This window comes from Podarcis melisellensis (assembly GCF_964234715.1).
Source record: "Podarcis melisellensis genome assembly, chromosome: 15".
Classification (NCBI taxonomy): Eukaryota; Metazoa; Chordata; class Lepidosauria; order Squamata; family Lacertidae; genus Podarcis; species Podarcis melisellensis.
Genome location: NC_138532.1, coordinates 3,451,498 through 3,479,060, shown reverse-complemented (window position 1 = coordinate 3,479,060; position 27,563 = coordinate 3,451,498). Strand labels below are relative to the sequence as shown.

The 27,563-nt window shown below is 44.2% G+C and overlaps 1 protein-coding gene across 2 annotated transcripts in view; it reads right to left on the bottom strand.

Moving 5' to 3' along the window:
- The window catches only part of DOCK5 (dedicator of cytokinesis 5), a 133,720-nt gene that overhangs the window by 72,763 nt on the left and 33,394 nt on the right, over window positions 1–27,563 (bottom strand). For both annotated transcript variants that reach the window (XM_081890800.1, XM_081890801.1), the window contains exons 2-9: window positions 24,463–24,546; window positions 21,960–22,000; window positions 13,747–13,802; window positions 11,465–11,561; window positions 7,022–7,170; window positions 3,148–3,283; window positions 2,096–2,253; window positions 863–944 (exon numbers count right to left, since the gene is read on the bottom strand). In XM_081890800.1, coding sequence (XP_081746926.1) covers window positions 863–944; window positions 2,096–2,253; window positions 3,148–3,283; window positions 7,022–7,170; window positions 11,465–11,561; window positions 13,747–13,802; window positions 21,960–22,000; window positions 24,463–24,546 — 803 coding nt within the window. The remainder of the gene's footprint in view (window positions 1–862; window positions 945–2,095; window positions 2,254–3,147; window positions 3,284–7,021; window positions 7,171–11,464; window positions 11,562–13,746; window positions 13,803–21,959; window positions 22,001–24,462; window positions 24,547–27,563) is intronic.

The following is a 27,563-nucleotide window of genomic DNA, read 5'->3' as shown; positions in this document are numbered from 1 at the left end:
ATCATGGTTTATATTACCATGAACAAACCATGTTTGCAAGCCATGATTTGTTGCTGACTCCACCAAAAGATGGTCACCACAGTTTATCAAAATGCACTCTTTAGGCCTGTCGATGCTTCAGAGATCATAGCATCTTCTACGTTTCCATCACAAAGTTGAAATATGTCCCTTTGTCAATGGAACAGAGAGTGTTGATACGGGACAGGACTGGAATTATGGAATTTGATTCCCAGGAAGATACATCTCTTTTATTATTTTTTCAGGATCCAAGCAGGCATGATTGAATTTCCAATGGTATTTCACTTGCAATAATTTTGTACTTATTGAAAACATTCCTGTTTTATTTTTGGTTTCATTTTCCTCATTGGGATTTTTCACTTTTAAGCCACATCTTAAATAAACTGAACAAACAGGCAAAGGGCTTACAATTACTATTTTAAAATCAAAGCAGGCAAGACTTGCCTAAGTCACCAGCGATTTTAAGGGTTTAGGGAAGCCTTACAAGGCACTCGTAATTCAGGTTTCACAGTTGTTCTTTGGTCAGAAGCTACAGAACCAAAGTAATGCCTGAAAATCCTGCAAAATCAGCAGAGCTTAAGTAATGAAGGCGAGCCAGCATGTCAAAATGACCTTTAAAAAATAAAAACTTGTTTGGCTTTGTATTGTGTTTGCCAGATGGCTTAACAATCTGCATTTAAACAGCAACCAGTCTGATGGCCTCCACTGCTTCCTGCAATGATGTAAAGGCCTATCACAACAAAAGTAATAAAGCAAGAGTTATAAGAAGAGTGCCACAAATAACTTAGCTGCAGGCGGGGCAGGGAAGAACAAACTTTCTCAAGCGTAGAGCAACAGGATTTACCGTAAAGACGGCTTGAAGGTTATTAAGTTTTTCAATTTCCTTTGGCATTCCATTACTTCCCCAACGAACCAGGTAGTTTTCACTACAAAAAATAAATAAAACACACATTGTTATAGCTAGGCTAGGTTAATTAGGTCACATCATCATACTTGATTATGCTAATTAAATCATGAATCACTTTGCCCAGTGGCAAAAAAGAAAAAAGAAAAGTACAGAACTTCAGAGAGAAGCAACTGTTGCGTCCAGATGAAACAAACTTTCAGGTGCTTTGGCATTTCACAGAAAGAAAAACCAGGTAATGATTTTGCTCAGAGTGTTAGGTCAGACACAGGGAATTTGTGGCCCTCCTGATGTTCTTGGACTGCAACTCCCATCATCACTGACCACTGGACATGCTGATGGGAGTTGGAGCCCATCAACTTGTGGGAGGGCCCCAGGTTCTCCATCTAAAGGATTTGCCATATCAGGAGGCAGAGGAAGGCAGAAGAGTGGAAACCTAACCCACCAGGAATTTTCCCTGCGCAACCCCACCAAAATTAATGAAGTTGCACAGTGGTTGGACATATGCATGGGATGGCATACCATGATGAGACAATGGACAGTACCATTTCAGACACCAAGTGAGGGCACATTTCCAGTGCTCAGGCTAAAAGGCACCAGCCATGCACCAAAGAGATTTGGGGAAAACCTCAAAGGTTCATTTCTCTTCTTGTTAGAAACAGCAGGAGGGTGGAAGCAAGCAGAGTTGAATTTTGCCAGTATGGTCACTGCCCATTCAGTTGTGAAGGTAGCCTCAATGTGTGGGTAAATGATGTTTTATGAACCTTAATTTATATGCTAGCCAGAGCATAAGCAACAACAAACAAATGTTTTTCATTATAAGAACAAGCAGATACAAGTCTGGACTCACATACTCCCCATCCCTCCCTCCCTTGAAAGGGGGTGAAGAAGAAAGTTTCTGTGTGTGGTTTTGCCCAATTATGAGAAACACTGGTTAGGATATCTTGGCTTGTGAACAAACTATGGTTTGCAAAAGCCACAGTTTATTCTATTTGGGTGAATAGCAAATAGAAGTTTCACATCTCCCCCGCTCACATGTGAAGAGGAAGGGAAGGGAGAAATGGAGACCAACTTCTAAGAACTATTCTACTGATGCCTAAGTCTGTATCACACTCTTGCTTTTAGTGGCATTCTTTTTCTTGTTTAGAAGAAAGCATCAGAGTAACCACATACCTAATGAACTTGGATTGGTCGGGATCATAGAGGCTCATAAGCAGCTCCGCATCCTCACCGATGTTGCAGACGAAGTTCTTGAAATTGACATAAAGACTGTACGTGTGGGTTGTGTTGAAAATAGACTGTCCCCGCAGGTCTACATTCTGCTGCATAGACTTGGTGGAAAGAAGAGATGAACAAGAAAGTGAAACTTTAGAAGGAAGAGGACTGAGCATATGCCACAGCCAATCTGTCTTGAAAACTATCTATTTTCTCAGCCCGCATCCAAATAAGACTGTTATAGATAGAGTGGAAACCTAACCCACCAGGAATTTTCCCTGCGCAACCCCACCAAAATTAATGAAGTTGCACAGCGGTTGGACATATGCACGCGATAGCATATGGGATAGACAGCAAAACTGAGAGTGGCATTTATGTAGAACAAGGACTGCAATTAGCTGATTAATTGGTTAGATCCTAGGGGCTTTTCACAACCACAGGACAAGCTTTTTCCATGACAGAGAACAGCATTATCTGGTAAAATCTGTCTTGCAGATGTTAGCGATGTAAGAGTCCTGTTCTTCAAACATTCACTTAGGTTAGTCTTCCCCAATCTGGTGCCCTCCAGATGTTTTAGACTACAACTCACATCACCCTTGGCCACTGGCCACTCTGCCTGGGGCTGATGGGAGCTGTAGTTCAACAACACCTGGAGGGAACTAGGTTGGGGAAGGCAGCCTTATGGCAGTTTTTCCTTGTTGCTTTGCCAGGGGTTGGGTAGCTACTTTGAATCTGAATCTGTCCCCATTCAGATTGGCTCAGAAAGTGATTTGAATTTTTCCTGATTTGCAGGCAGAACTAGGAACATGTCCAAATTAATCCAATATGAGCAGGAGAGAGATCACCACCCATGTCTAATCTTAATAGGAAGCTGAAATTATTCATTGACCTGATACTGTAATGCTGGAAAGGCAGAACACACCATATTTGCTCACTCAAACCAAAACCGGGCTCGTAGTGCTCTCTGCCAAGACACCCCTGCATCTCATTTGTCTCACAGTTGCGTATACCTTTTCCTCTTGGATCCTTTCATCTATTCGTTTGGATGCCGTCTCGTGTGCCTTAAAGAGCGCAATTGTGCTGGTAGCATCTGGATCCAGGATGTTGCCATTATCGTCCCGTACCACCAAGTCCAGCCCCAAGATCCTTGCAGGAAAACAAGCAGCCCATGGTAAGTAAGGGAGATGGATTAACAAGGGAACTCATAGGAACCTGAACCTGAGGTGAGGAATGTGGTCTGCAGGCCTCTCTATCTGGCTCACGGGACTCTCCTGAGGCTAGGCCCCTCCCAAGGATGTCCCCCTCGTTCCCCCTGCTCTGTACTCCCTTCAAGTATTTTTGCCTTGCTGGAATGTATCCTGGATGCTGTCTCTTGCTTGCTGAGAAGGAGGATGGAGTGATGTTGGGGAGGGGGGCAGTGTAAGCAAATCAACTTAACACAGATGGAGTCCCTAGCGAAGAGAAACCCTAACACTCTCTGAGGAAACTGAACCAAAACAGTGTATAAATTTAAGGAGAAAGGAGCAGAGAGCTTGTCTTTCTAACTTCAGGCCTCATACATAGCAGGTTCGTTATTGGTGGACAGGTGGATGGGCAGGACCTCCCCACAAACAGCAGAGAGAGAGAGAGGAGGACGCAGCCCCATAAATGATGGAGAAAGCTGAAGTGGTGGCATCGCCGCACATGAAAAGCAGTGGCAAGGAGGCAGTGATGGGCCATCAGCAGCTGCCTGGTCATGCCACTGGACCTTGCAGCACACATAAGAACCTAGATATATTGCCAGGGGTGGCCGGTGACCCTTGGGACTGGTGGGGCAGAAGGAAGGGAGGCCAACAGTAGGTGAAGCCAGAGTCAATGACTGGTTACAAGTAAGAGGGCAGGCAAGTGGGGGCAGGCCAAGGTAGGTGAGGCCATGCCCATTCACTCTAATGGACTAGCTTTCAATGCATATTGCTTCCTCCACTTCCCCAAGGTCATCCAAAACTTCTAACATGCCAGCATGGCAACTGAGGAGTGCAACATGAAAGTGGGGAGGGGGAAACTAAGTGGAGGTATCCCAAACTGATGGAAAGGAGGAAAGACCTTTTGCATCTTGCTACTGCATGAAGTTCTGCATTCAGCTATGCTGCAATGCAGCAGAACACAGTAAGCAATGTGGTGCACACAGGCACATGTGTGCTTGCAGAGGACCTCCCTGGTGCCAAGAAGGTCACCTCCACCTTCAGTAGGCTGAAAAGAAGCATCCCACAGCAGTCAATAGAACAGGCTGCAGTGTGTGCTCAGTTGTGTTGTAGTGGTGCCCACAGCAGCTTCTGCTGCTTGCCAGTGTGCCCCAGAAGGTTGGTGTCCAGACTAAGTAAAAGGGAACAAAAATGAACAACTATTGCAGGGCAGGTAGAATTAATGAGGTCCATGGCTGAACCGCAAGACACAATCCATTGAGGTTCTTTGGCACTGTCTGAGCACCTACTCAAATTTATGACATTTCCCCAATAAAGTTAATTTTTTAGCTTCTTGCTTTCAAGTGGCTTCTTAATTAGTGTATCTGAAAGAGAGCTGACATGATCAATGAGCCATGGAAGCAACCTACAGACAGGACAGAATGTCCAAAGCTTCCTTCAGCTGCAAAGAGAAGGTTAACAATTAAGATGCTGAGTGTGCAACGTCTGTCTTGCGTCTCGGGCTCAAACAAGATGCAACAGTGGCAGATATATTTGTCTAAACCACAACTAAACCAATCGTGTACAGAAATCGTGTACAGAAACCAATCGTGTACACAACATACTGTGCTGGACCCTTGGTCCATCAGGCTCAGTATTGTTTGCCATGATTAGCAGTGTCTCTCCAGGGTGTCAGCCAGGAATCCCTCCCAGCCCTATGTCTACAGAGCCTGGTGATCAAACCTCCATCTTTTGCATGCAACATAGGAGCTCTACAGTTCTTCCCCATATAAAGATATCAACAGATAAATAGACAGACAGATAGAAGTTTGTGTGTGTGAATCCTGTAGCCCCTCCCCATGCAAAGAGGCCTGCATAGGAGCAGAGGAAACGTCCTTAAGGCTCAGCCACACTTCGTTTGTCCCCAGCAGGTTTTTTGGGGGAAAGCAATGAGGCAAAAGAAAAACCTACTGGACCCATGCCTAGAAAGCAGGGGACAAGTGGAAGAAAATATAGGACAAATGGAAGTGTGGATGAGCCCTGCTGCCGAGTCAGACCACTGGGACATCCAGTCCTGGTCTGCCTGCCTTGACCGCCAGAGGCTCTCCAGCACTTCAGGCCCTTCCTGGAGATTCCAGGGATTCAACCTGGGACCTTCTGCCCACAAGGCAGATGCTTTGCCACCAAGCGGTGGCTCTTCCCAGGCAACGGAACCTGTCTCATTCCTCCACTAACCTCCCCATACTGCAGACATTTCCTCCCTCTGCCACTCTCACTTCTAGTACTAGAGTTTCAGAAAGAGAGAGAGAGAGAGAGAAATATCTGAAGTGGGGGGAACAGATTTGGGGGGTGAGTGGTGACCATGGGGGAGATTTTGCCCCCCACCCACACTGCTTTGCTTTGAAAAGAACACACAATGCAAAAATCAGTGCCAATACCCTGCCCTAGAAATGAAGGGGCAAATCAAAGTCTTGTAAAATTGACCAGAGTACACAGAGCCGTAGCTAGGTGATCTTGAGCCCCTGGCAGAACCGTCCAGATTGCACCCCCTAGCCGTGAAAAATACATGGCCCCCACATATCATAGAAAGATCCTCCATTTAAAACCTTTTCTTATGAGGCAATAATCAATATTTTTATTTATAGACATATTTATGGACATATTTTAAAGCCAATTTTGCATGCCCCTTCGCCTCCACCTCTGGTGGGGGCCTCCTTCACCACCCCCTAGCTACAGCCCTGAGACTACGTCATGTCTTAGGGAGAGCTCATGCTACTAAAACTCACTTCTGCATGGTACCCTCCTGGTTTTTGCTAATTGCTGCTAAACCTTTGGAAGTGGGTTGCACTATTTAAGAAATTTCTGATTTTGATTGTGCCTCCCTTGCAAGCTCCTGCTTTCAGGACTTTTAATCGGGGGTGGGATAGGATGCAACAGCAAAGCTGGAAACGTGTGTGCGTGTGTGTGTGTGTGTGTGTGTGTGTGTGAGAGAGAGAGAGAGAGAGAGAGAGAGAGAGAGAGAGATCCAGCCCTTTTTGGCTAGGTATAATAACATTTTGCACCACAGCAGTAAATCAATAAATCAATAAATAAACAAACACACAGAAGTTGCATGGCACATGCTACACATATATGCTACACACACATAAAAGACAGGCCAAAACATCGCCATAGAACAGAGCTTAAAATATTCAGCCCCTGTTCTTAAGGCGAGGGCTTAGCATACAAACAAAGCTGTGCTCATTTCCTGGATGTGCTGCTCATCACAGAATCGAGTGTGAAATCAGGTTGCCTGGACATTTCAGCTATAAGAGAATTTTAGAAGAATGCAAATTCTTTAGGAGAATCAAACCTGAGACTCCCCCCCCCCCGAAGTATGCTCCTTCCCCTACTACCTCCTCTGCTCTGTATCCCTGAACGACTTGCATTCAAAAAGTATTTGGGGGGGGGGGGGGAGAGAGAGAGCACAAAGAAAGCGAAATGGAGAAAATTAAAAATGGCACCTTTACTGCAGAAAGGACACAGTTTGGCATCTCCAAACAAAACATTATTATCAAGGGTTATCCTATTTCAAAAAGATGCTTCTTGTGCAAACACAACATCCTAAGCATGCTTCATCACAAGGAACACCAATGGACAGAGTGACTCCTCAGAGCCACACATAACCAATCCGCTGTCTACATTCAGATCCCTTGCTAGGAGACAGGACTGAAGCATCACCTACCTGTTGCCATAATCTATTTTGGCTGTGACTTTCTTCTTGAGTTCAGCCAGCTCATCTTTGGGAAGGGTGCCGGAGAGGATCTGGGACCGCCATTCAATTAGGCTATAGGTCATCTGCTGCACTTGGCGAAAGAGAGACTTCTTGTTCTCCTAAAGCAGACAGAAGGAGAGAAAAGGGGATTGGAAGAGATGATCCTGGAGACAGGGCCTTTGCAATGGTGGCACCACATCTCAGGTGATGTACATTTGGCCGCATCAGTGCTGGCTTTCAAATGGGCCTTGAAAACACATTTACTTTGAGCTGTTTTCAGTCGAGATACTGAGCTTAATTTCCAAGCATTGACCATTTATATTTCTGCTGTTTGTTCTCTCTCAAGTTGCTTATGATAGCTTTATAGCAGTGCACTGCTGGATTGTGAAGTGTTTTAAACGCCTGTATTAAATGATGGAATTACATGGAATGGGATATTAATAGTTCTGAATTTTATCTTTTGTATATAAGCTGCCTTGGGAGGGTTTTAAGACACCAAAGACACCAAACAAGCAAGAACAATCCTAACTGCCTGTTGCTGCTTGCTGGAGAGGGTCAGAATATGAGAAAGGTGTCCCTCCGCTGGTGAAGAGGGGGCTACATCACCAATGGCACTGAAAAGCACTGCTGAAAAGCTGGGTGAGTGGGATGTGTAGCACTCTGCATCCGGGTGGACCAGGGATGGGACAGAAATGGCTATGGACATGCTGAATCCAGATGTGCTTCATTCTCATGATGGATCTACTCTGGTCCTCTCAGCTACATCTGGCACAGATTATCCCCCTCCCACCCACCCCCACAATTGCTTTCAGTTAGGGAGATGAAAAATTAACCTGCCAGGTAGAAAAACTCATGGAAATCATCCATCCATGTTATTTCAATAAAGGAAAGGAGAAGACAGTGAATTTACTGTTAATGGTTGCAATCAGGGGAAATTTAAAACCCTGGGCTTGGAGGCTAAAAAATGAGCACGCCATCAACTTAAGATACCAGCTACAGCCACCTGGACCCAGGAATCTTCTCAACCATAGCTCAGATTAACACAGAATGAATTCATTAACAAAGCTGACTTTCCTGGCAAATTTGTCAGTTGAGGTTTGTTTCAGCTTCTCATGTTTCCAACCTTAAATTCAGTTCTCCACATTTGCACATCACACTATGAACTTTTTTTTTAAAAAAAACTCCTCACAAAAATTCACCAGCATTTTACTGAAAATTTTCTCCTAATATGCACATTCTTTTAAAAAAAAATGTTGACTTATTTTTAATGTATGTTTTTCTGGAATTTTTAATGAATGTTTTAGATTGCCCTCTGTAAACCACTTAGAGCACGGGTGTCAAACACAAGGCCCGCGGGCCGAATCCAGCCCGCCAGACCTCGTCATGTGGCCCGTGTGGCCGCCGCCGGCCACCAGCCTTCACCTTTTATTCTCGCTTCTTCTTTTTTTGACACAAGAAAGCCGCCTCTTCAGCGCATGTGCGGCAGCCTACAAGCCAGAGAACGTTGTTTGTTTGTGTGTGTGTGTGTGTTTGTTTGTTTGTTTCATTTATAAACTAGACTTGATCATATTAGACATCAGGGCCCTGTACAATTTGAAATCAATTCAATAAACCACACAAAGCAAAATAGATGCACCAAAAGGAACCTTTTCCCACTGCACAAGAAGGATGTCTCTCCTTGTCTCTCATTGGGGAACTCATGCCTGGTTCTGTAAGGCTTACGCATAATCAAGGTCAAGTGGAAGGACGAAAGAAAGAGACCAATTTAAGGACCATTTGTCTTTCTAATGAGTGTGTCCCAGAGGACACATTGTGCAGAATACACTAATTAGTAACTAGGGAAAAACAGACCATTCAGGGTTTTAAATACCCACTTCACACACAAAATTTGCTACATTTGCCTTGGCAATGCTTACGAAGGGGTGAACCTGTCAATTTCAGCTTCTCGTTTTTCTAATCTCAAATTCAGATCTCCATGTTTCTGCGTCAGTTTGGAAGTCCTCATAAAAATCCATCAGCATTGTTGCGTGGATTTATCCAAATATGCACATTTTAGTAAATGACATTGCCAAATATAATGCATTTCTGCATGTTATTTTCATAAAATATCTACTTTTTACATACTTTACCTAGTACATGCATTTCTTTACACATTAATTGGTTGAGGAATTCAAAGAATCATAGTTGGAAGGGACCCCGAGGGTCATCTAGTCCAACCTCCTGCAATGAAGGAATCTTTTTTGCCCAATCTCAAACCAATAACCTTGAGATTACAGGAGAAGAAAAAACTAATCCACAATACAGATACTTTTTCCTTTCTTTCCAAATTTCTGGCTAGGATGGTCATTCACGGTTTTTGCAGGAAAGTTTACATTAGACACATTTCAGGGAGCTCTGAATGGGTTCCTGCCAGACAGGATATAAAAAATACAAGGTGGTTTCTAAGGTGCCTAATCCTTGCATTTAAAATAATCCCCCATTGAGAAAGCCATTCTGCTGAACAAAAACACTGCCAGGTTGGGCCTCAGAGGGGGAGGAATGTTTGCAGATCTCTAAAATGTCTAGAGTCTAGACCATGGGTAGGCAAACTAAGGCCCGGGGGCCGGATCCGGCCCAATCGCTTTCTAAATCCGGCCCGCGGATGGTCCTGGAATCAGAGCGTTTTTACAAGAGTAGAATGTGTCCTTTTATTTAAAATGCATCTCTGGGTTATTTATGGGAGATAGGAATTCGTTCAATTTTTTTTTTCAAAATACAGTCTGGCCCCCCCACAAGGTCTGAGGGACAGTGGACCGGACCCCTGCTGAAAAAGTTTGCTGACCCCTGGTCTAGACTCTAGAACAAGATATTATGGTTTTAGGGCAGTGGTTCCCAAATAGGGGTCTGGGAACCCTTGGAGTCCACAGAACAAACACAGGGGGTCTGCAGCCACATCTCTTGACTCCCACCCCCACTAAATTTTTGTCATTTTTGCATGGTAATTTAACAAATTTTATGGTCTGTTTTAGTGCTGTGCAATTTTTCAATATATTGGCCAAAATTGGTTTTGAAATCACACCATCATAACGATTTTGACCAGGCAATATGCAGCAATATATCGCTCCTCGCATGAGGGAAAGCAGGGCAGCCGATTTGAAGGCACCACCGATATAGCAGTATGGTTTCAGCTGATAATGCTGCTGATCTGAGCTGCCTTCCCTCACACTGAGGGAAAACAGGGCAGCCGACTGTGAGGTGCCACCTTCCCCTCATGGCGATGGAGAACAGGGCAGCTGATCCCCTCATGTCAGGACGCCATGCCACTACCTTCCCCTGGCCCTGAGGCCGAGCTTTTCTCAGTCCGCAGGAAAGCAGCAGCAGCCACAGAGGACGCGCATCTTTGCTGGCTGCCACCGCTGGCTGCCCCACTGATGGTGGCTTGATGCACCCCACATCCCTCCCCCCTCCCACTCAAACCATGCGGTGGAGGTGACTTCGCTTCCGCCCCTCCCCTCCCCCCTATCTCTGTAACTGCTTCTTTCCTGATCCCCATGTCTGATCTGACACGCCCCACCCATGTGATTGTCATGACTGCTCCTTCCCTCATGCCTGATTAGGGGCTGTCATGGGCCAGGAGTCACCTTCATCTGCTGAGCAGCAGCCTGAAGAAGCAGAAGGCGAAGTGACTCGGCTGGTTGGCTGGCTTCTCCCTCCACTGCCAGGGCTGGCAGAACAGGACGATGACAGAGACTAGCCCACATTTTGTTCAAAAAATTCATTGGCAGAGGTAAGTACCATAAAGTTATCAAAACTTTCAAAAGCAGAGGGTCCATGGCTTGGCTTTGGAAAACAGGGGTTCTTCAGTAATTAGCTAGTTGGGAACCACTGCTTTAGGGGAATAAAGAAAGATTGGAGGCTAAAAGTAGCAAATGCAATCGAAAACAGTAAGTCACAAACAGCATATGCCTCTCTGGGTTTTGGGGGGTTTTTAAGTCCCTAGAGTGGAGGTGAACAGAAGACAAATCATGATCCATTGGTGAACTACTGGATAATGGGAAGAGACCCCTGTTCAATGGAAGAGCACAAGTTTTGCATGCAAGTTCAACCCCCAGCATCTCCAGTTAAAAGTCTGCTGCTTTGTCAAATTACCTGGTGTCATTATGACAACTTTAATTGGGCTGGCTTAACTGATCGGGGCAAAAGCAAGCCCACCTGGCTGCACTTGGGACTTCCGAATGGGAAACTCTCTTGTACAGCCAATCCCGGCAGGGCTCACTTTCAGCTCTCACTTGTCCCACACCCAATGTCACATGTGGAATGGCCTGGCGGCCAAATTCAGACACCTGCCAGACCTAATTTGGCCCATGAGTCAGGGCTTCCCCACACCTGCCAAAAACCTCCATGCCCAAGAAGGAGAAGAGAATCGCAACTCACCACATACAGCCTGTGCCAGATCACAGCCCATTCCCTCAAAGTGGAAGTCAGTTCCTGGACCAAAGGCAGCTCACTAGGAATTACTGTCTCATGTTGTCTGCGGAAGGCGGGTGGGGAAGAAATATTTAAACGATTACCGACAAGGTAATGGCCATTAGATCATTTATGGAGTCTCTTCTGGGGTTAGGAAATCAGAGAAAACTTATTCACGTGCGTAGCTCACATCCACATCGTACATTTAAAGCGCATTGCTTCCCCCAGAGAATCCTGGGAACTGTAGTTCTGTAAGGGTGCTGGGCATTGCTGAACTATGGTTCACAGGATTCTTTGGTGGAAGCCATGTGCCTTAAAATGTGGCGTGGATGTGATAAAAGGTTAGGCAAGCAAGCAAGGCGCAACATGGAGACAGCATAAGGAAGGGTTGTAGCAAACCAGAAGAGAAGATGCTTTGCATGCTAAGGGTCATGGGTTCAATCCTTGGCATCCCCAAGTAGTGATAGGAAAGACTCCTGCCTGAAGCCCTAGAGAGGCCCTGCCAGGAAGTGTAGGCAGTGGCTGCCTTTGCATGTGACAATAGGCCAGTTTCTGGCTTTTTCTGATTTACCACCAGCGTGCAACATGGTTATGCATACTGTCCATTCATTCCTGCTTCACTCTTACCCTGATATAAGGCAGGACAACAAGCCAGAGACCCAAAATCAAAGCCAAAATTTAAGGTTGACGTGGAATCATGTCTTTCTTGGGGAGAAACAAACCATGAGCCCTGCTTCTGATGTAACGAGAAGCCAAGGCTTCCTGGCATGCCAAGTCTGCTTGTGCCAGGAGAAGGAGCAAAGCAGGGGCAATTGGGCAGCATGTATACCAGCATGCTTCTCATTTATGCTGAACCATAGTATGCTCCAGGAGCAGCCTAGAGACAGCTGTGGCTGTCGTGCACCAGGCAGCATTCGATTCAATGAAATTCATTGCAGCCTCACGCCATCCAGCCTTGCTGAGAGATGTTGGTAATGAAATAATAGCCAGCACTTCCCTATTAGAAGTAATACTAAAGAAACTGGTCAGATCCTCTCAAAGGTTCCTCTCCAATAAAAAGTGTGAGAGCTGCACAGTATAATATTATCTTATATGATGCTATACACACACACATAAGAAGAAGAAGAAGAAGAAGAAGAAGAAGAAGAAGAAGAAGAAGAGGAGGAGGAGGAGGAGGAGGAGGAGGAGGAGGAGGAGGAGGAGGAGTTTGGATTTGATATCCCGCCTTTCACTCCCCTTCAGGAATCTCAAAGCGGCTAACATTCTCCTTTCCCTTCCTCCCCCACAACAAACACTCTGTGAGGTGAGTGGGGCTGAGAGACTTCAGAGAAGTGTGACTGGCCCAAGGTCACCCAGCAGCTGCATGTGGAGGAGCGGAGACGCGAACCCGGTTCCCCAGATTACGAGACTACCGCTCTTAACCACTACACCACACTGGCTCTCGAAACATACACTCGAAACATACACTTTTTGTTGTTCCTGTTTTTTATATTCCCCTTCCCATTTTCCTAGGAGAATATTTTCACTGCTGTTTTTAATTGGATTTGCAACATTGACAATGTTAAATAGTATTTAATAAAATAAACCAAACCAAACCAAACCACGATAAGCGAGAAACCCTGGTTTATTGTTGCATGCAGACATTGCCAACAAATATTGAGTCGGAATGACCACTGGCTCGACTTGGTATAATACAATCTTCTACATACTCAGTAATGTGGGGTTTTGAGGAAATTTTCCTAAGCAGAGTAGGACAATATGGATCAAAAACTTTTCTGATGCTCTAGGGAGCATCAGATGCTCTAATTTAGCATGTATAATTTAGCATGTTTAGTTTACTTGTCTGTAGTCAACTGAGGGCTCATCCACCCTTCATCAGTCTCCCATGATTTTCAGACACGGGTCTGAGGGAAAGTGGCAGGACAAAAGAAAAACTTCACAGACCTATGCCTGGAAATCATGGGACAAATGGAAGTATTGGATGAGCTCTGAGCTAAAATCTTTGAAACTGCTGCACTTGCTTAGTAATCAATCAATTGGCAATCAATTCACTGTTACTAATGAACTGGTGAAATGGAAAATTTTCTGCCCCACATCACTGTCTTTTCATTATGCCTCAAACCACACAATGTGGCCTCTTTACACAAAAGCCTGCCATCATCACAGGACAGTGTGCTTTCTCCCTGCCGCCATTTTAGGAATTGATCATGTTTTCAGATCTCGCAGCAAAAAAAGTCTTGGTGACCTACCCGCCATCTTGCACAGTTGCCTCTTTCAGATGGATGTACGTTGATGGAAAGATGCCCTGAGACAAAGGCAAAATAATAGTTTTATCAAACGGGCAAAGAGTTATTCAATCACTGAGTGGCAGAAGACAAAGCAGTCACCATCACAAACAGGCATAGCAGAGGTTCGGGAACACAAATGTAACAATTCTCTACCATCAAAATAAGTACTCAATTGCACCAACATCTTGGAATTGGCGCATATTCTACAAGTAGTAATTAATAATGTGATAAAATGATAAATCAATCTATTATTATTATTAACATTTAAAGTGCCTAGATTTATTAACTGCTGCTCACATTTTAACAACCAAGACAAGGCTTGCAATCCAAAAGACCCAACACAAAGGGGGGGGGGGAATGAAGGGAAGGAAAGGGAAAACAGGCACCCACATATCCTAACCCTATCTACTCCAACCATATCTATTCCAAATTAAATCCCACTGAATTCAGTAGAGTTTATTCCAAAGTAGGTTTGGGATTGCAGCCTCTGGGTTGTATCCAATGTTAATTCTACTTAGAGAAGACCCAGAAGTTTATGGACATGATTAACCTAGGTTCTTTAACTTCAAGGGGTTCTATGCAACTAAACCCTACTTAGAATAGACCCACTGAAATGAAAGAACCTAAGTTAGACATAACTTCAATATGTCTACTGAGAAGGAGTAGCATTGAACACCATCCAATGGGTCTACTCTGAGTAAAACTTACTTGGCTAATACCTGAAGACACTAGTTCTTATTTCCAAGTGAGCGCAAGACTACAAACCTTCATCAATTAATTTTGAAAGCTGAGTTTACTCTTACACTCTAAAAGCACATCCTCTCATATGCATTACTGAACCATGCCTGCAGTGTTAACCTTGAAAGGTCTCCAATCGTCAGGCAGCAGCTTTAACAAGTGGGACCTACAACAGAAAGTAGTGCTCCTTTTCAGTGTTTTAGTTAGTCAGTCATGCCCACCTTCACGAGATTCCATTCCATCCCATTTCCCCCTCTCCCTATTTTTCATCTCCTTCCCAAATATTCAGCACTCTGTGGTCACTGAACATGCTCAGTCCCTGGGTTCCCAAAAGTTTTTTATTATTATTATTATTCTAAATATTTTTTCTACTTTTGGAAGCCTTGGAGCTCCACTGCCGATACCTCCACCTACTAATTTGTGCCCCTTGAACAAGGGTGGTGCAACTTAGGCTAAGGAATGGCACTCAGAGCCTGTCAGAGACTGGCTGGATGCTGAGGAGTGGGCACTGGGAGAAGGGGGGTTGGAGACTGGCTTGGAAGCAGGGATCAGGGAACTTGGGGATCAGGGAACAGATGTGCCTGCTTGCGCATGGCTTAGAATGGGGAGATACATAAGGCAAGGTTGGGGGCAGGGCCTCTGTTGCTGCAATTGCATTACTGAGTTTACACCTATGGGAAACATTAGTGTACTTTTGACAATGAAGAGTTGATTCCTCTTTCTGGACATTCCTTGCCTATCAGTACACCCTGAACATTGGAACTAGATGAATGATACAAATAAATGTGCTGGTTTGGAGGAGGTGGGGGAAAGAAGCACCTTCCCCTCAAAAGTGCTATGGAATTTATGCTCAAACTTCTTCCAGACCTCACTCCTGCGTAGATAATAATACAGGTGTCCCAGAGGGAATAAGTATTTTCCAAAGTGGTTAGAACAGTAATAAACATCTAAGCTGCCCCTCATTCCCCCCCTCTCTTAATTAACTTGGCCTTCAATTTATTTTCAATTTTTTTGCCAGTCTTCTGGTCAATGCATAACATCTCCAGATCGATAGTCAATTGCTGAGTTGCGTTTTTTTAAAACTTATTTGGAATGAAGCACTGCTAGATATTTTTTCCAAAGAAAAAATTCACCTTCAAACTCAATGGCACCAGAAAATGAGTAACATGTCCATTCCACCACAGCAGTATTTTTAAACAGCTTGTTGGGGTGAGGGTGAAGCACCAGACCTGGGCCAAAGCTATACATGCAAGAGAATGAATGGACCGAAACATTTCACTTTTTAAAAAGCAAAATGCTTCTCTGTGTTCAAAAACAGCAAAATATATATACAAGAAGACCTAGAACAGCAAAGGGAGGGGTGAGATCTCAACCTCCTTCTCATCATCACTAGTTTACAAATTGCTAAAACTGTACAAAAAGGAACATGCATGTATCACAACAAATGCAACTGATCTGTAGAAAACACAACCTGCAAAAAGAGACAATACACATACTTTTGTAAACAATTTTTTTAAAAATAGAATTATTAAAATAAATAAAGGAGCATGCATCCCTTGGAACCTGAAGGGGCACTGTTCATTTTATTGCTGCAGGATTCCTCCCACCTAGTTCTGTTAACAGCTAGATCCCTTTGTTTATGTCCAAAATTCACAAAAATGTATCTGAGGCTACAGGAGAATTCCTAATTTACAGGATTTATGAGAAGGGGTTCCAATTTGACTAACTACTGGAGAAAAACACATCTAGGAATCCCACAAGAGTAGCCAACATGGTGCCCTTAAAATGTGCCCATCATCCCTGGCCACTGGCCATGCAGGCTGGCGCTGATGGAAGTTGCTCGACTCTAGGGGTGCATAACTTATGGCCCTCTGGTCCCAACTCCCATGAGCCCCAGACAACATGGCCAATGGTCAGGGATGACAGGAGTTGTAATCCAAAAACATCTAGAAGGCATTTTGGTCAATGTTGTGCAGCAACAGCTGTAGGACAGCACTGCTGCAACAGGAAATTTCCCCAAAGTGGTAACTCAGTGTGCCACAAAATGGGCTGGCACAATCCTGAGAATTATTAGGGAAGGGAATATGAGCACAGGAAAGAATATTACGCCTCCGTAGAAAGTCTGTTCCCTGGGAAAGGTGCTGCATCAGGTTAAGATCACCCACTCCTAAAAGGTCTCGGAATTTCATACACAGATGCTGAGGTCTGAGTCACCTCTTTTGGGGGAGCTTCAGTGGAAGCCCACCTCTCTGAAATGCTCCAAAAAGCTGGGCTGAGAATATGACTCACTGACTGAGCTGCCACAGATTAAGCTTGCTCTTGATATGCATATTTAAGACAATTCAGTGGAGTTTTGTTCTGAGAATGAAGCTTCAGACTTGGTGAAGAAGGCAGGGAAGGCAGCCAACTTTACTTCATGATGCCCTGGTTTGGATTCTTACAGCCAAATCCTACGCATGTTTAAGTAAAGGTAAAGGTACCCCTGACCGTTAGGTCCAGTCGCAGACGACTCTGGGTTTGCGGCGCTCATCTCACTTTACTGGCCGAGGGAGCCGGCGTACAGCTTCCGGGTCATGTGGCTAGCAGGACTAAGCCTCTTCTGGCAAACCAGAGCAGCGCATGGAAACGCCCTTTACCTTCCCGCCAGAGAAATCCCACCAAGTTCAATAAGCCTTACTCCTGAGTAAGCACACATAGGATTGTAGCCCTTGTCTCTAGATGCTTCTCTCTCTATGTATGTATGTATGTTTGTGTGTTTTAATTATTCTTATTTAAATGTACAGTGCATAGTTTAACAATGAAGCTCACTCCCATAGCAGGCAGCAATGGTCACCAACTTAGATGGCATTAAATGGTTAGACAAGCTCATGAGGACAATGCTATCAATGGCTCTGCAGCAGGAGGCAGGAAGGCTTCCAAATGCCAAGTTGCGGGAGACTACAGGAGTGGAGAGGGCTTTTGTGCTCAGACCCTGCTTGAGTGTTTCCCATAAGTATCTGGCTGACCACTATGCAAACAGGCTGCCGGACCAGATGAACCATTGGCCTGATCTTATGTTCTTATTTATTGTCATTGCAAGCTGCTCTGAGAGCCACTTACAGATGTAAGAACCAGCTACTGGACCAGGCCAAAAATACACCTAGTCCAGCATCCTGTTCTCACAGTGGCCAATTTATTGGAATAATTAATAATAATAATAATAATAATAATAATAAAATTTTATTTATACCCCACCCTTCCTGGTTCAAAAACTGGGCTCAGGGCAGCTAATGACAAATTTAAAACACTTTAAAACACTTAATTATAAAAGCAGCATAAAATAACAGTATAAAAACATGAATAACAATAAAATTCAAAAATCAATTAGATAATCCCCAGGGCTAGCTGGCTGAATTAGTCCTACTTGGGCCAGCGAGGAGGCCAGGGGAAAATTAGCTCTGGGGTCTCAGAGCGGGTAATCTTCATAAAAGGGGAGGGGGAGGGAAGAGAAGGGAAATAAAAGATCAGGCTGAATTCAAATTAAAGGCCAGGCGGAATAGCTCTGTCTTACAGGCCTGACGGAAGGAGGTTAAATCCTGAAGGGCCCTAGTCTCTTAGGACAGAGCATTCCACCAGGTCGGAGCCATCACTGAAAAGGCCCTGGCCCTGGTGGAGGATAGTCTGACCTCTAAACTATGATTATTCATGGACCTTAAGGTCATCTGCGGGGCATACCAGGAGAAGTGGTCCCGTAAATACGAGGGCCCTAAGTCACAAAGGGCTTTAAAGGTCAAGACCAACACCTTGAACCTGACCCTATACTCCACCAGGAGCCAGTATTGCTCTTAGTTTTTCCATAAATGTTATGTTAGACAGTATATTGGGGGGGGTCACTTGGAGACCTTTGGGTGCAGTGCTCTCTCCAGCTGCAATTACCAGCAATTGGTTTTCAGAGATATGCCACCTTCAGCAGTGGATTGCTGTGGCTAGCACAAGCAATCCTCATTTTGCGCAGGGGTTATATTCTGGACCCACACATGCATCAGTGGAGCACTGCTCCGTCCTGTTCTCCCCCTTTTCATGACGTCTTTATGATATTTTGGGGCTACTTCCGGGTTCAGCGCTGTGTGCATGATCGCAAGTCATTCGGATGCGCCTAATCAGTCGTTGCCTGTATATACTGATCAGCTTTATAAGTCAATGAATTTGTCTAATCCTCTTCTTAGACACTTGTTTGGCAGAAAAGCAGCATGCATGCAAAAAAATAGCTAAATACATTCACAAACTCTCAGTGCAATTCTCAACAATAGGTTACATTTTAAAGCAGAGATGGGCAGCCTTTTTCTCTTTTGAGGGCTATATTCCCTCTGAGATAACCTGTCAGGGGCCAGATACCAATGGTGGTGATGGTGGGGAGTAAAGACTAAGGTGGGTGGTACTACTCTCTCTTCCCTTTATTTCACTCCTTTTCTCACTCTTTCCCCATTCCTAGCCACTGCATTAAATTAGCCCAAGGGCCGCATGAAACTGGCCGAGGGCCAGAGGCAGCCCTAAGGCCACAAGTTACAACTCCCCGCTTTAAAAGAAGATTTTTCATTTCTTCCACCATTCCTATTTTCTGATACTCTTTGCAATTTACAGCCAGGTGTCAGTTATAAGACCTTTTAAGCATTTGATTTTTGTGGAACTAATTGCTTACCATCCATTAACAGCTCAGACGCCAACAGCATTAGGCACAAATCCCACAGGAAGGAAGCCTTCCCAGACAATAAATGATTTGTGAATTGAAGATCTGAGGAGCACAGAAAGCTTAATCCTACGGCCACTCACTAGTTTTAAGTTTGATGTTTGCCAATAATTTCCATACAAGAGGCCCAGGGACACTGCATTTCGCAGGGAATGTCAATAAGCAAACAGTTCCAAAGCAGTTGAAGGCATTGATTATCCCACTTTGACACAGTGGACACACTCCAAGATAGAGAAGCTATCTTGTCAAATGTTGGCCTGCTTTTCATGGAAATTCAAGGGAACCTTTCCAGCCCATACACAGTTTGGATGCAAATCTTAGAAAATGGAATTTTATAGCAGAAAGCTGTCCCACAATAAAAGACTGCTCCTTTTGCAATCTGGCAACTGAAAAACAAAGACCCAGTACAGTAAATTGGGTTGTATCCAGTGCTAGTCCTACTCAAAGCAGACCTACTGTAATTAATAGACAGGTCTAACTTAGGTACATAAAATTTCTATTCTGACTCATTTGTTGAGTAGAACCATTGTCAAGAAGCCAGAAAGTTAAGCTGAGCAAGTTTACGAAAGCAATAAATATGTGTTCATTCGCCAGTTGCAGAAGTGAGGGGTCAATACTCTAGAAAAGACATGGGCAAGTTCCATCATCTCTGAACCATTGAACTTGCTGGCTGGGACTGATGGGAGGTAGAGTCAAACAGCATCTGGAGGGCCAAAGGTACCTGTCATAAATCATCACCATGTACCAACCACTGACTGCTAGGGACGAACAGATCAATTTCTTTCCAATCTGTTCTGCCCTGTTTCTTCATTAATCTTCAGGTATCCTTTTTTTAAAAAAAAATCCATATAAACATTTCTATTTGTAAGTACATATGAAAATTTTGTCTTAAGGTAAGTACTTCTAAGCATATTGGGTTGTAGCCAATGTTAAATATACTCAGAACACACTAAATGAAATTAATACATATGGCTAATGTAGGTCCATTAATTTCAGTGAGTCTACTCTGAGCATAAGCTAGTTGAATACAACCTATTTTATCTTAAAATCTGCAAGTCCTTCCCTCCATCATTTTGGTATGATGTCGAGATGAGAATTCTATTGCAAAATTCGGAGAAGTGCGAAATCTGACAGAAAACTATGTTCCATAGTTACGTTGGGAATTAAGTTGATTCCCTTCCAGTGTGAACAGAGCAGAAGAAGAAGAAGAAGAGGAGTTTGGATTTGATATCCCGCCTTTCACTCCCCTTCAGGAGTCTCAAAGCGGCTAACATTCTCCTTTCCCTTCCTCCCCCCCCAACCAACACTCTGTGAGGTGAGTGGGGCTGAGAGACTTCAGAGAAGTGTGACTGGCCCAAGGTCACCCAGCAGCTGCAGGTGGAGGAGCGGAGATGTGAACCCAGTTCCCCAGATTACGAGACTACCGCTCTTAACCACTACACCACACTGGCTCCATTCTTCTTCATCCCTACTGGCTGCACAGGCTTGGTTTTAACATTTTTCAGCTGCAAAAACAAACAAGGCTATCTTACAGGTTATACATTTATCCAACTAGGCCAGCAAGTCTGTGAAAGCCTGATGGTATTGTTTCTTTATCTCCTCATACAGACTGTATCATAGACAATAATGAATTACGGTATATCTTCCGTTACATTTTGCTGGCATACACACAACCACCCATCTACTGAAATTATATCTACCACCAAAATACCCACTGGCACGAACTGAAAATGCAATCTGGAAAAGCTTTCCTCAAGGAGCAGAATTCAAGATCTTAAAATGCTGTTGATGGTTGCGCTTCCTTTAAAAAATGTTGACATGGCTGCATGACATGGATGTTCTGCATGGCAACCACATCTAACTCTTTTTAGTCAAGAAAACTGGGTACCGTGAATAAGTGGAAAGCAGGAACGTGGAAGCAGGGCCCACTCCAGACCACATAACTTCAATCGATATGCCCAGACAAACTGCCCAGAGGATTTTCTGTATGCTTGTCCAACTGTTTTTCTGCAGGATCCCAGAAACATGCATGCAGAGCTTAAATGCATACGAACTATTCAGGAGACCAACTGGACAACCGTAAGATGTGGGTGTGGCCCACTGTGTGATCCCACTACATTGCATCCACCCGAAAAGAGCCTTTGTTTCTAATCAAAGGTTTGGAAGTCGGGTGGACTCCAAGCAACATATCTGCAGTTTGTTCATCATGAAGTAACAAGGTTTTGCTTTGCTTAATCCAACAATGTGAGATTGTTCCATCACAGACTTAATTTATTCTGCATAATCTGTTTTGCTTCTCTGAGTCTTGAAGGCAGCTGAAGAGCTATGTGCGGCTCTGACATTCCACCCACTAACCGCTGCAAATTGTGCTTCGCTGCTTCCTGCCTCCTTCCAGATTCCACCCAGTGCCTCCCACAGAATCTGAAGACTACTTTTGAAACAAGTGGGGGCTTTTAAATTAACACTGAAATTGGGCACCCTAATTCTCACAATGCTCATTTCACCACCCAGTATCAAATATTCATGTTTTTGCTATACGGCTACAAAACAGAAGAGCCCCCACCACTCAGGAAATATTTATTGACCATTGTCATCAAAGTTTGGAAGATATTAGAGAGAAAGGTGACAAAACTTTTACTAATAGCATTTTCACAACAGATCTGATGCATTTTAATATAAACACATAACTGAATGGGGAAAGATGAAGTACCTTTTTGGATTTATTCCGAAGAGTGTATCCTCTGTACCAATCTGCCAAGGAGAAGGAGACAAAGAAGAAGAAAGGTAGAAAATTTGCTTTTATCATCAGAAATCAAATGTTCAAATATAAATGATCCTTATATATAGTGGTCGTCAAACTCCCCTCCCCCCAGACCACTTGAAAATGGCTGAGGGTCTTGGCAGACTATGTCATGATTTTTCTGCCTGTTTAGGAATTGTAATGTGCTGTGCATGGGCTCTCGTTAGCTTCCTTTACTCTTTCTTGATGCTTCCTTCATCCCCATGTATTGACTCTCAGTTCCTTTCAAATGCCTTGACTAGCTCTCTTCCCCACTTGTGACCATCTCTCGCCATGCCTTCCTCTGAGGAAGGCCCAGCCTTCTCCTCCTCCACCACCACTGTCACTTCCAGGGACCAGACGAATAAAGCTCATGGACCACTGCAGACCACTCTTTGGGATCCTCTAATGGTACAATTCAATGTATTGTTACTTGCAAGTAAGCCCTGCCATGTTCAATGGAGCTCATCCCAGGGAATCATGTGCAGGGCTACAGCCTTAAGCAACACAAAGTAGGTTGCAGTCCTGTCTACTCAAAAGTAAGCATCATTGGGGTCAATGGGGCTTACTTCCAAGTAGTTGTATACAGTGGACTTCTCCAACCTGGTGCCCTCCCAGTGATGCTGGACTACAAACAACCAGGGATGATGGGAGTTGTAGTCCAACAACCTGGGCTCCAAGATTGGAAAAGCTGGTGTCCAGGACTGAAACCCTAAATGGCACAAGACAGCTGCAATGCTAGACATATCTGCCTCAGAAGCAGGCCCAGCTGAGTTCAGTGAGACCTACTCGCAGGGAAGGATGTTCACAAGATTACAGGCTAAGGGTTCAATTCACCTGCTGAAGAGGTGAATCAGCAGAGACTATCAGCATGGATTTATTAGACATTATTGAAACTCGAATAGATTAGTCAGGGCCTCTTGAAATAGACGAAATCCTCACTGAATTGAACAATGTCATAGGATCACTAGCTTGTCCAAACCAGAACCAGCTCACATAAATTATTTTGTTGCTGCTGTTATTTCTAATTACTTTTGTGATTGCTATTATTTTAAATAATAGTTTTTAAGCATTTGTGGAAAACTCTTTTGCTACAGAAAACCTAATAAGGGGTACAATCAATACTGCACATCAATAGGGTCAGGCGAAGTTAGAAATTAATGGAAATAAAATTCAATGATGAATTCTCTGGGGTACATGTGTGATGTGCATAAATTGAACTAAAATAATATCCACATAGCTAATATGGCATTACATGTGGTGACCCATAACCAAATGTCAAACTGTATCTGTAGCCTAGAATAGAAAGGAAAAATAAATCTGCTTAAGAATAATTTTTTAAATCCTTTTTGGAGGGAAAAGAAAAGACACATTCAATTTCCCAGAAAAACAGCAATTTATGTTCTCTCCCTCTCTCTTCCCCGCTTGCAAGGTCATCTAATGCTTTGGGCCCTTCTGCATTTCAAATCTTCTACAAAAACACTCCTCTTAAATACACCCATCAGCAACATAATCTCTTTTGACACAAAGGCTCTGTCTCCCTATCTCCAGTGTCAAGGTCAACGCAAAGTGAAAAGAAACCAATTGTCTTGCTGAAGTGCTAAGCAAGCAGCTGGTTTTCCTTGCTAGCATTACCAAAGGAGCTTTGTGTCAGGATGTTTCAGTTTACTGCTGCTAATGGTGATGACGGATGTAGAACTAAACTCTTTCCACTGAGCAAGACATCACAGGTACAATCCCCAGCAGGGTTTGGAGAGACCTTGGTCTGAAACCCTGGAGAGCGGCTGCCAATCAGTTTGTAGACAATACTGATGCAGGCAATACAATACAGTGTTGACCACACAAGCCATGGTGGCCATGCTCCAACTCCACTGCTGGAGGCAGTATCAGTTTCTGAATATCAGCTGCTGGAAACCGCATGTGCAGAGAGTACAGTTGCAATCAGGCCTGCTTTCAGACGTCCAATGGGCATCTGGCTGACCACTGTGAGAACATGATGTCAGACTAAATGGGCCATTGGCCTGATCAGCAGGCTCTTTTTATCTTCTTATGATGGATCAATGGCCTGACTCGGCATAAGCCAGCTTCCTAAATTCCATCCCTGACATCTCAACTAGGGCTGCAAAAGACCGTTTTCTGAAATCCTACAGGACCACTACCAGTCATTCTAGACAACATTGAACTGAGGCACCAACAGACTCTGTATAAGGCAGTTTCCTATGTTCCCATATCTGAACAAATATGGCTGATCCATTATTTTTAAATCTACTTTGGAGCTTGCCAAACACATTTTTGGGAACTGACATAGCAAATCATTTGGGCTTCTTTTTTGTAAGTTTCTAGGGCATTTCCCCAAAGGTTTAACTCTTAAATCTGGAGTAAACGGAGAAGGAATATAATCGGGAACCCTCCCAACAATCCAGCGCCTGCTTACCTTCATACATCTCCAGGATATGAACTGTATCACCAACCTGCAAGGACAGCTCGACATCTTGGACGGCATCATAATTGTAGATGGCTGAGAAAGGGGGGGGGGGGACAGAACCAAAGAGTAAATAATTGAGATCAGGGCTGGCGTCTGTATCCAACATCCTAAGGCTGTTGCCAGGGGAAGTGCTGCAAGCCACTATTTAAAAAATTCTCACCCTGTGGCGCTTCAGGGTATTGTGGAAATTTTTAGAGGGCCACCCCTCAACGTACACTGAAAGATAGCTATGGCTGTTCCTGGACCATATTTATTTAAAAGGATTTCTTAACTGCTTACTGTAAAAACAATAGCAACACAATATTCAATATAGAAAAATGATATAAAAACAAATGGGTCCCTTCAGATTCGTGTCTTATTGCAGGGGTCTTTCTTATGCAACAATAATAATAGTGCAGTTATTCTGCTTTAGTCTATCCAGTGATTTTCCCCTCAATGCTACCACATGATTGCTGTTCAGAGAAGCGACAGCACAACAAGAGTGAAATAAACATAAACCAGAATATTTGTGGTATTAAATAAATACAGGACTTTGGAAGGATGTTCACTGACTGGGAATGAAGCAGTGGCACGACTCCCAAAAACTTTTATTGGAAGAGGGATTGCATATGACTATCCTGATAGCCAGGACGCGGGTGGCGCTGTGGGTTAAAGCCTCAGCGCCTAGGGCTTGCCGATCGAAAGGTCGGCGGTTCGAATCCCCGTGGCGGGGTGCGCTCCCGCTGCTCGGTCCCAGCGCCTGCCAACCTAGCAGTTTGAAAGCACCCTCGGGTGCAAGTAGATAAATAGGGACCGCTTTCTAGCGGGAAGGTAAACGGCGTTTCCGTGTGCAGCTCTGGCTCGACAGAGCAGCGATGTCACGCTGGCTACGTGACCCGGAAGTGTCTTCGGACAGCGCTGGCCCCTGGCCTCTTGAGTGAGATGGGCGCACAACCCCAGAGTCTGGCAAGACTGGCCCGTACGGGCAGGGGTACCTTTACCTTTACCTTTATCCTGATAGCCATCATGAGCACAAATCATCATGAATGTGCAATAAGAAGCGTAATGGGTTGTCTCCAAAGTTAGTTCTACTCAGATGTGGCTAAGTTACGTCCATTAACTTTATGGGTTTATTCTGAGTAACACTTAGTTTGATACAATCTTCTGAAAACTGAAAAGCAGCATTATAAAACCAGGGACAGGGAGAAACAGGAATTCAGAAATATCAGAATTCAGTCTTGTGGGTCAGGGAAGGCATAAACAAACAGAGAGGTGAATCACAAGGCATTGGAAGCAACTAATAGATGATGCTTCATATAATGTAGGTATTTTTGTTTGTTCTGATATGCTAGAAGCTTGTAAGTGTATACAGTGATACCTCCGGTTACGAACTTAATTCATTCCAGAGGTCCGTTCTTAACCCAAAACCATTCTTAACCTGAGGCACGCTTTCGCTAATGGGGCCTCCTGCTGCCGCCACGCCACTGGCGCGCGACTTCCGCTTGCATCCTGGGGCAAAGTTCACAACCAGGAGCATCTACTTCTGGGTTAGCAGAGCTCATTACCCAAAGCATTCATAAGGCATAATCCGAGGTTCCACTGTATATGTTTGAGCAGAGTTTTATTGTATTTTCTTCACATACTTGTTGGTACACAGCCCTGGACTCATCTCAAGGGAGAGAAAGAAATACGAAATAAAGAATAATCCCACCTGGTGGATACTAGGGAGAAAGCCCCCTGAAGTCTGGTGCCAGCCCTGATTTGAGCTAAGAACAAAGCAAGGAGACAGAGGGTTGCAGTCAACCAAGTTTTACTCAAGAGTAGACTCTTTGAAATTAATGGACATGACTAAGCTAGGCTCATTCATTTCAGTAGGTCTAACTCTGAGAGAAACTTAGTTGAACACCACCCAGAGCATTTAATCCAGGGCACACAGCTGTTGGTAATCCATCAGGAGTCTAATGAACTCCCCAGATGTTTCCGAGACCTGCTACCGAGAGAAAAAGGAAAACGTTCTGCTGTGAAATAAAACTGGCCTTTTTAAAAAAAGGCTCAAGTGAGCATTTTTGCTCTTAGAGTTGTTATTGTAGGAGGGATTTAAAAGAAAAAAGAAAAATCAGCCTAAAGAGGTAACAAAGAGTAATTTTTAAAGCCTTGAAAGATCATGAAGCTAAGGCTTTGGGCCAGAACCATCTCTCAATCTAGCCAGCCTAGAGATGTTGTTGGGGTGTGTGTACACACACACACACACACACACTCCCTCAGCCAGCCATGAAAATCATAAGGCCAGTTACACACACTCTCTCTCTTAGTCTCATAGGCTTGATGACAGGATCAAAGTTATGAGTGAGCAATGCATGTGAGGTCCTTGGAGAAGACAGGCCAACGCTCTGACTCTACAAGAGGCAGCTTCCTATCTAGTTCCGTGTTGTCTGCACACTGACTGGCAGTCGCTCTCCCAGGAACAGTCCCAAAACTACAAGGAGATGCCAGAGACTGAGCCTGGGACCTTCTGCATGCAAAGGAGATGCTCTACCACTGAGCCTCTTGGAGACAAGGCAACACAGCCCAAGTTCAAGCCCCTTCTTGGGCACCAACGCTGTGAGCAAACCTGGTCAAGCCAGTTTTTTCCAGCATTCTTGGGGGAAGCCCAGCACTTTGCACACCCTGTGTGGGTGTCACTCCTCCACTCCGCATGCATAAAGCAGGAATCAGATTGTACAGAAATAACTCTGACTGGCCTCTCCTCATCAGACAGGCTTTGACAATGATATATCCCCATGGGAGAAGAATAAAAACACATGCTTCTGAGGACATTTATGCACCAATCTACAAGAACCAGGTGCATTTATATTGAGGTATATTACTTCCCGGCGTTGAGCCAATATAAACAAATGGACTGTGGTTTACCACACAGGAAACAATACACTCAAGTTTCCCTTCAAATATGGCAACAAACAAGCTGCTTGGATTCTGCTCGCTGGACGGGGCCTGAGTCAAAATGCAGTTATTTTAAGTTTCTACATATGCTAGCCTTTAAACACACTCCCATTTACTCTATGACCCAACAT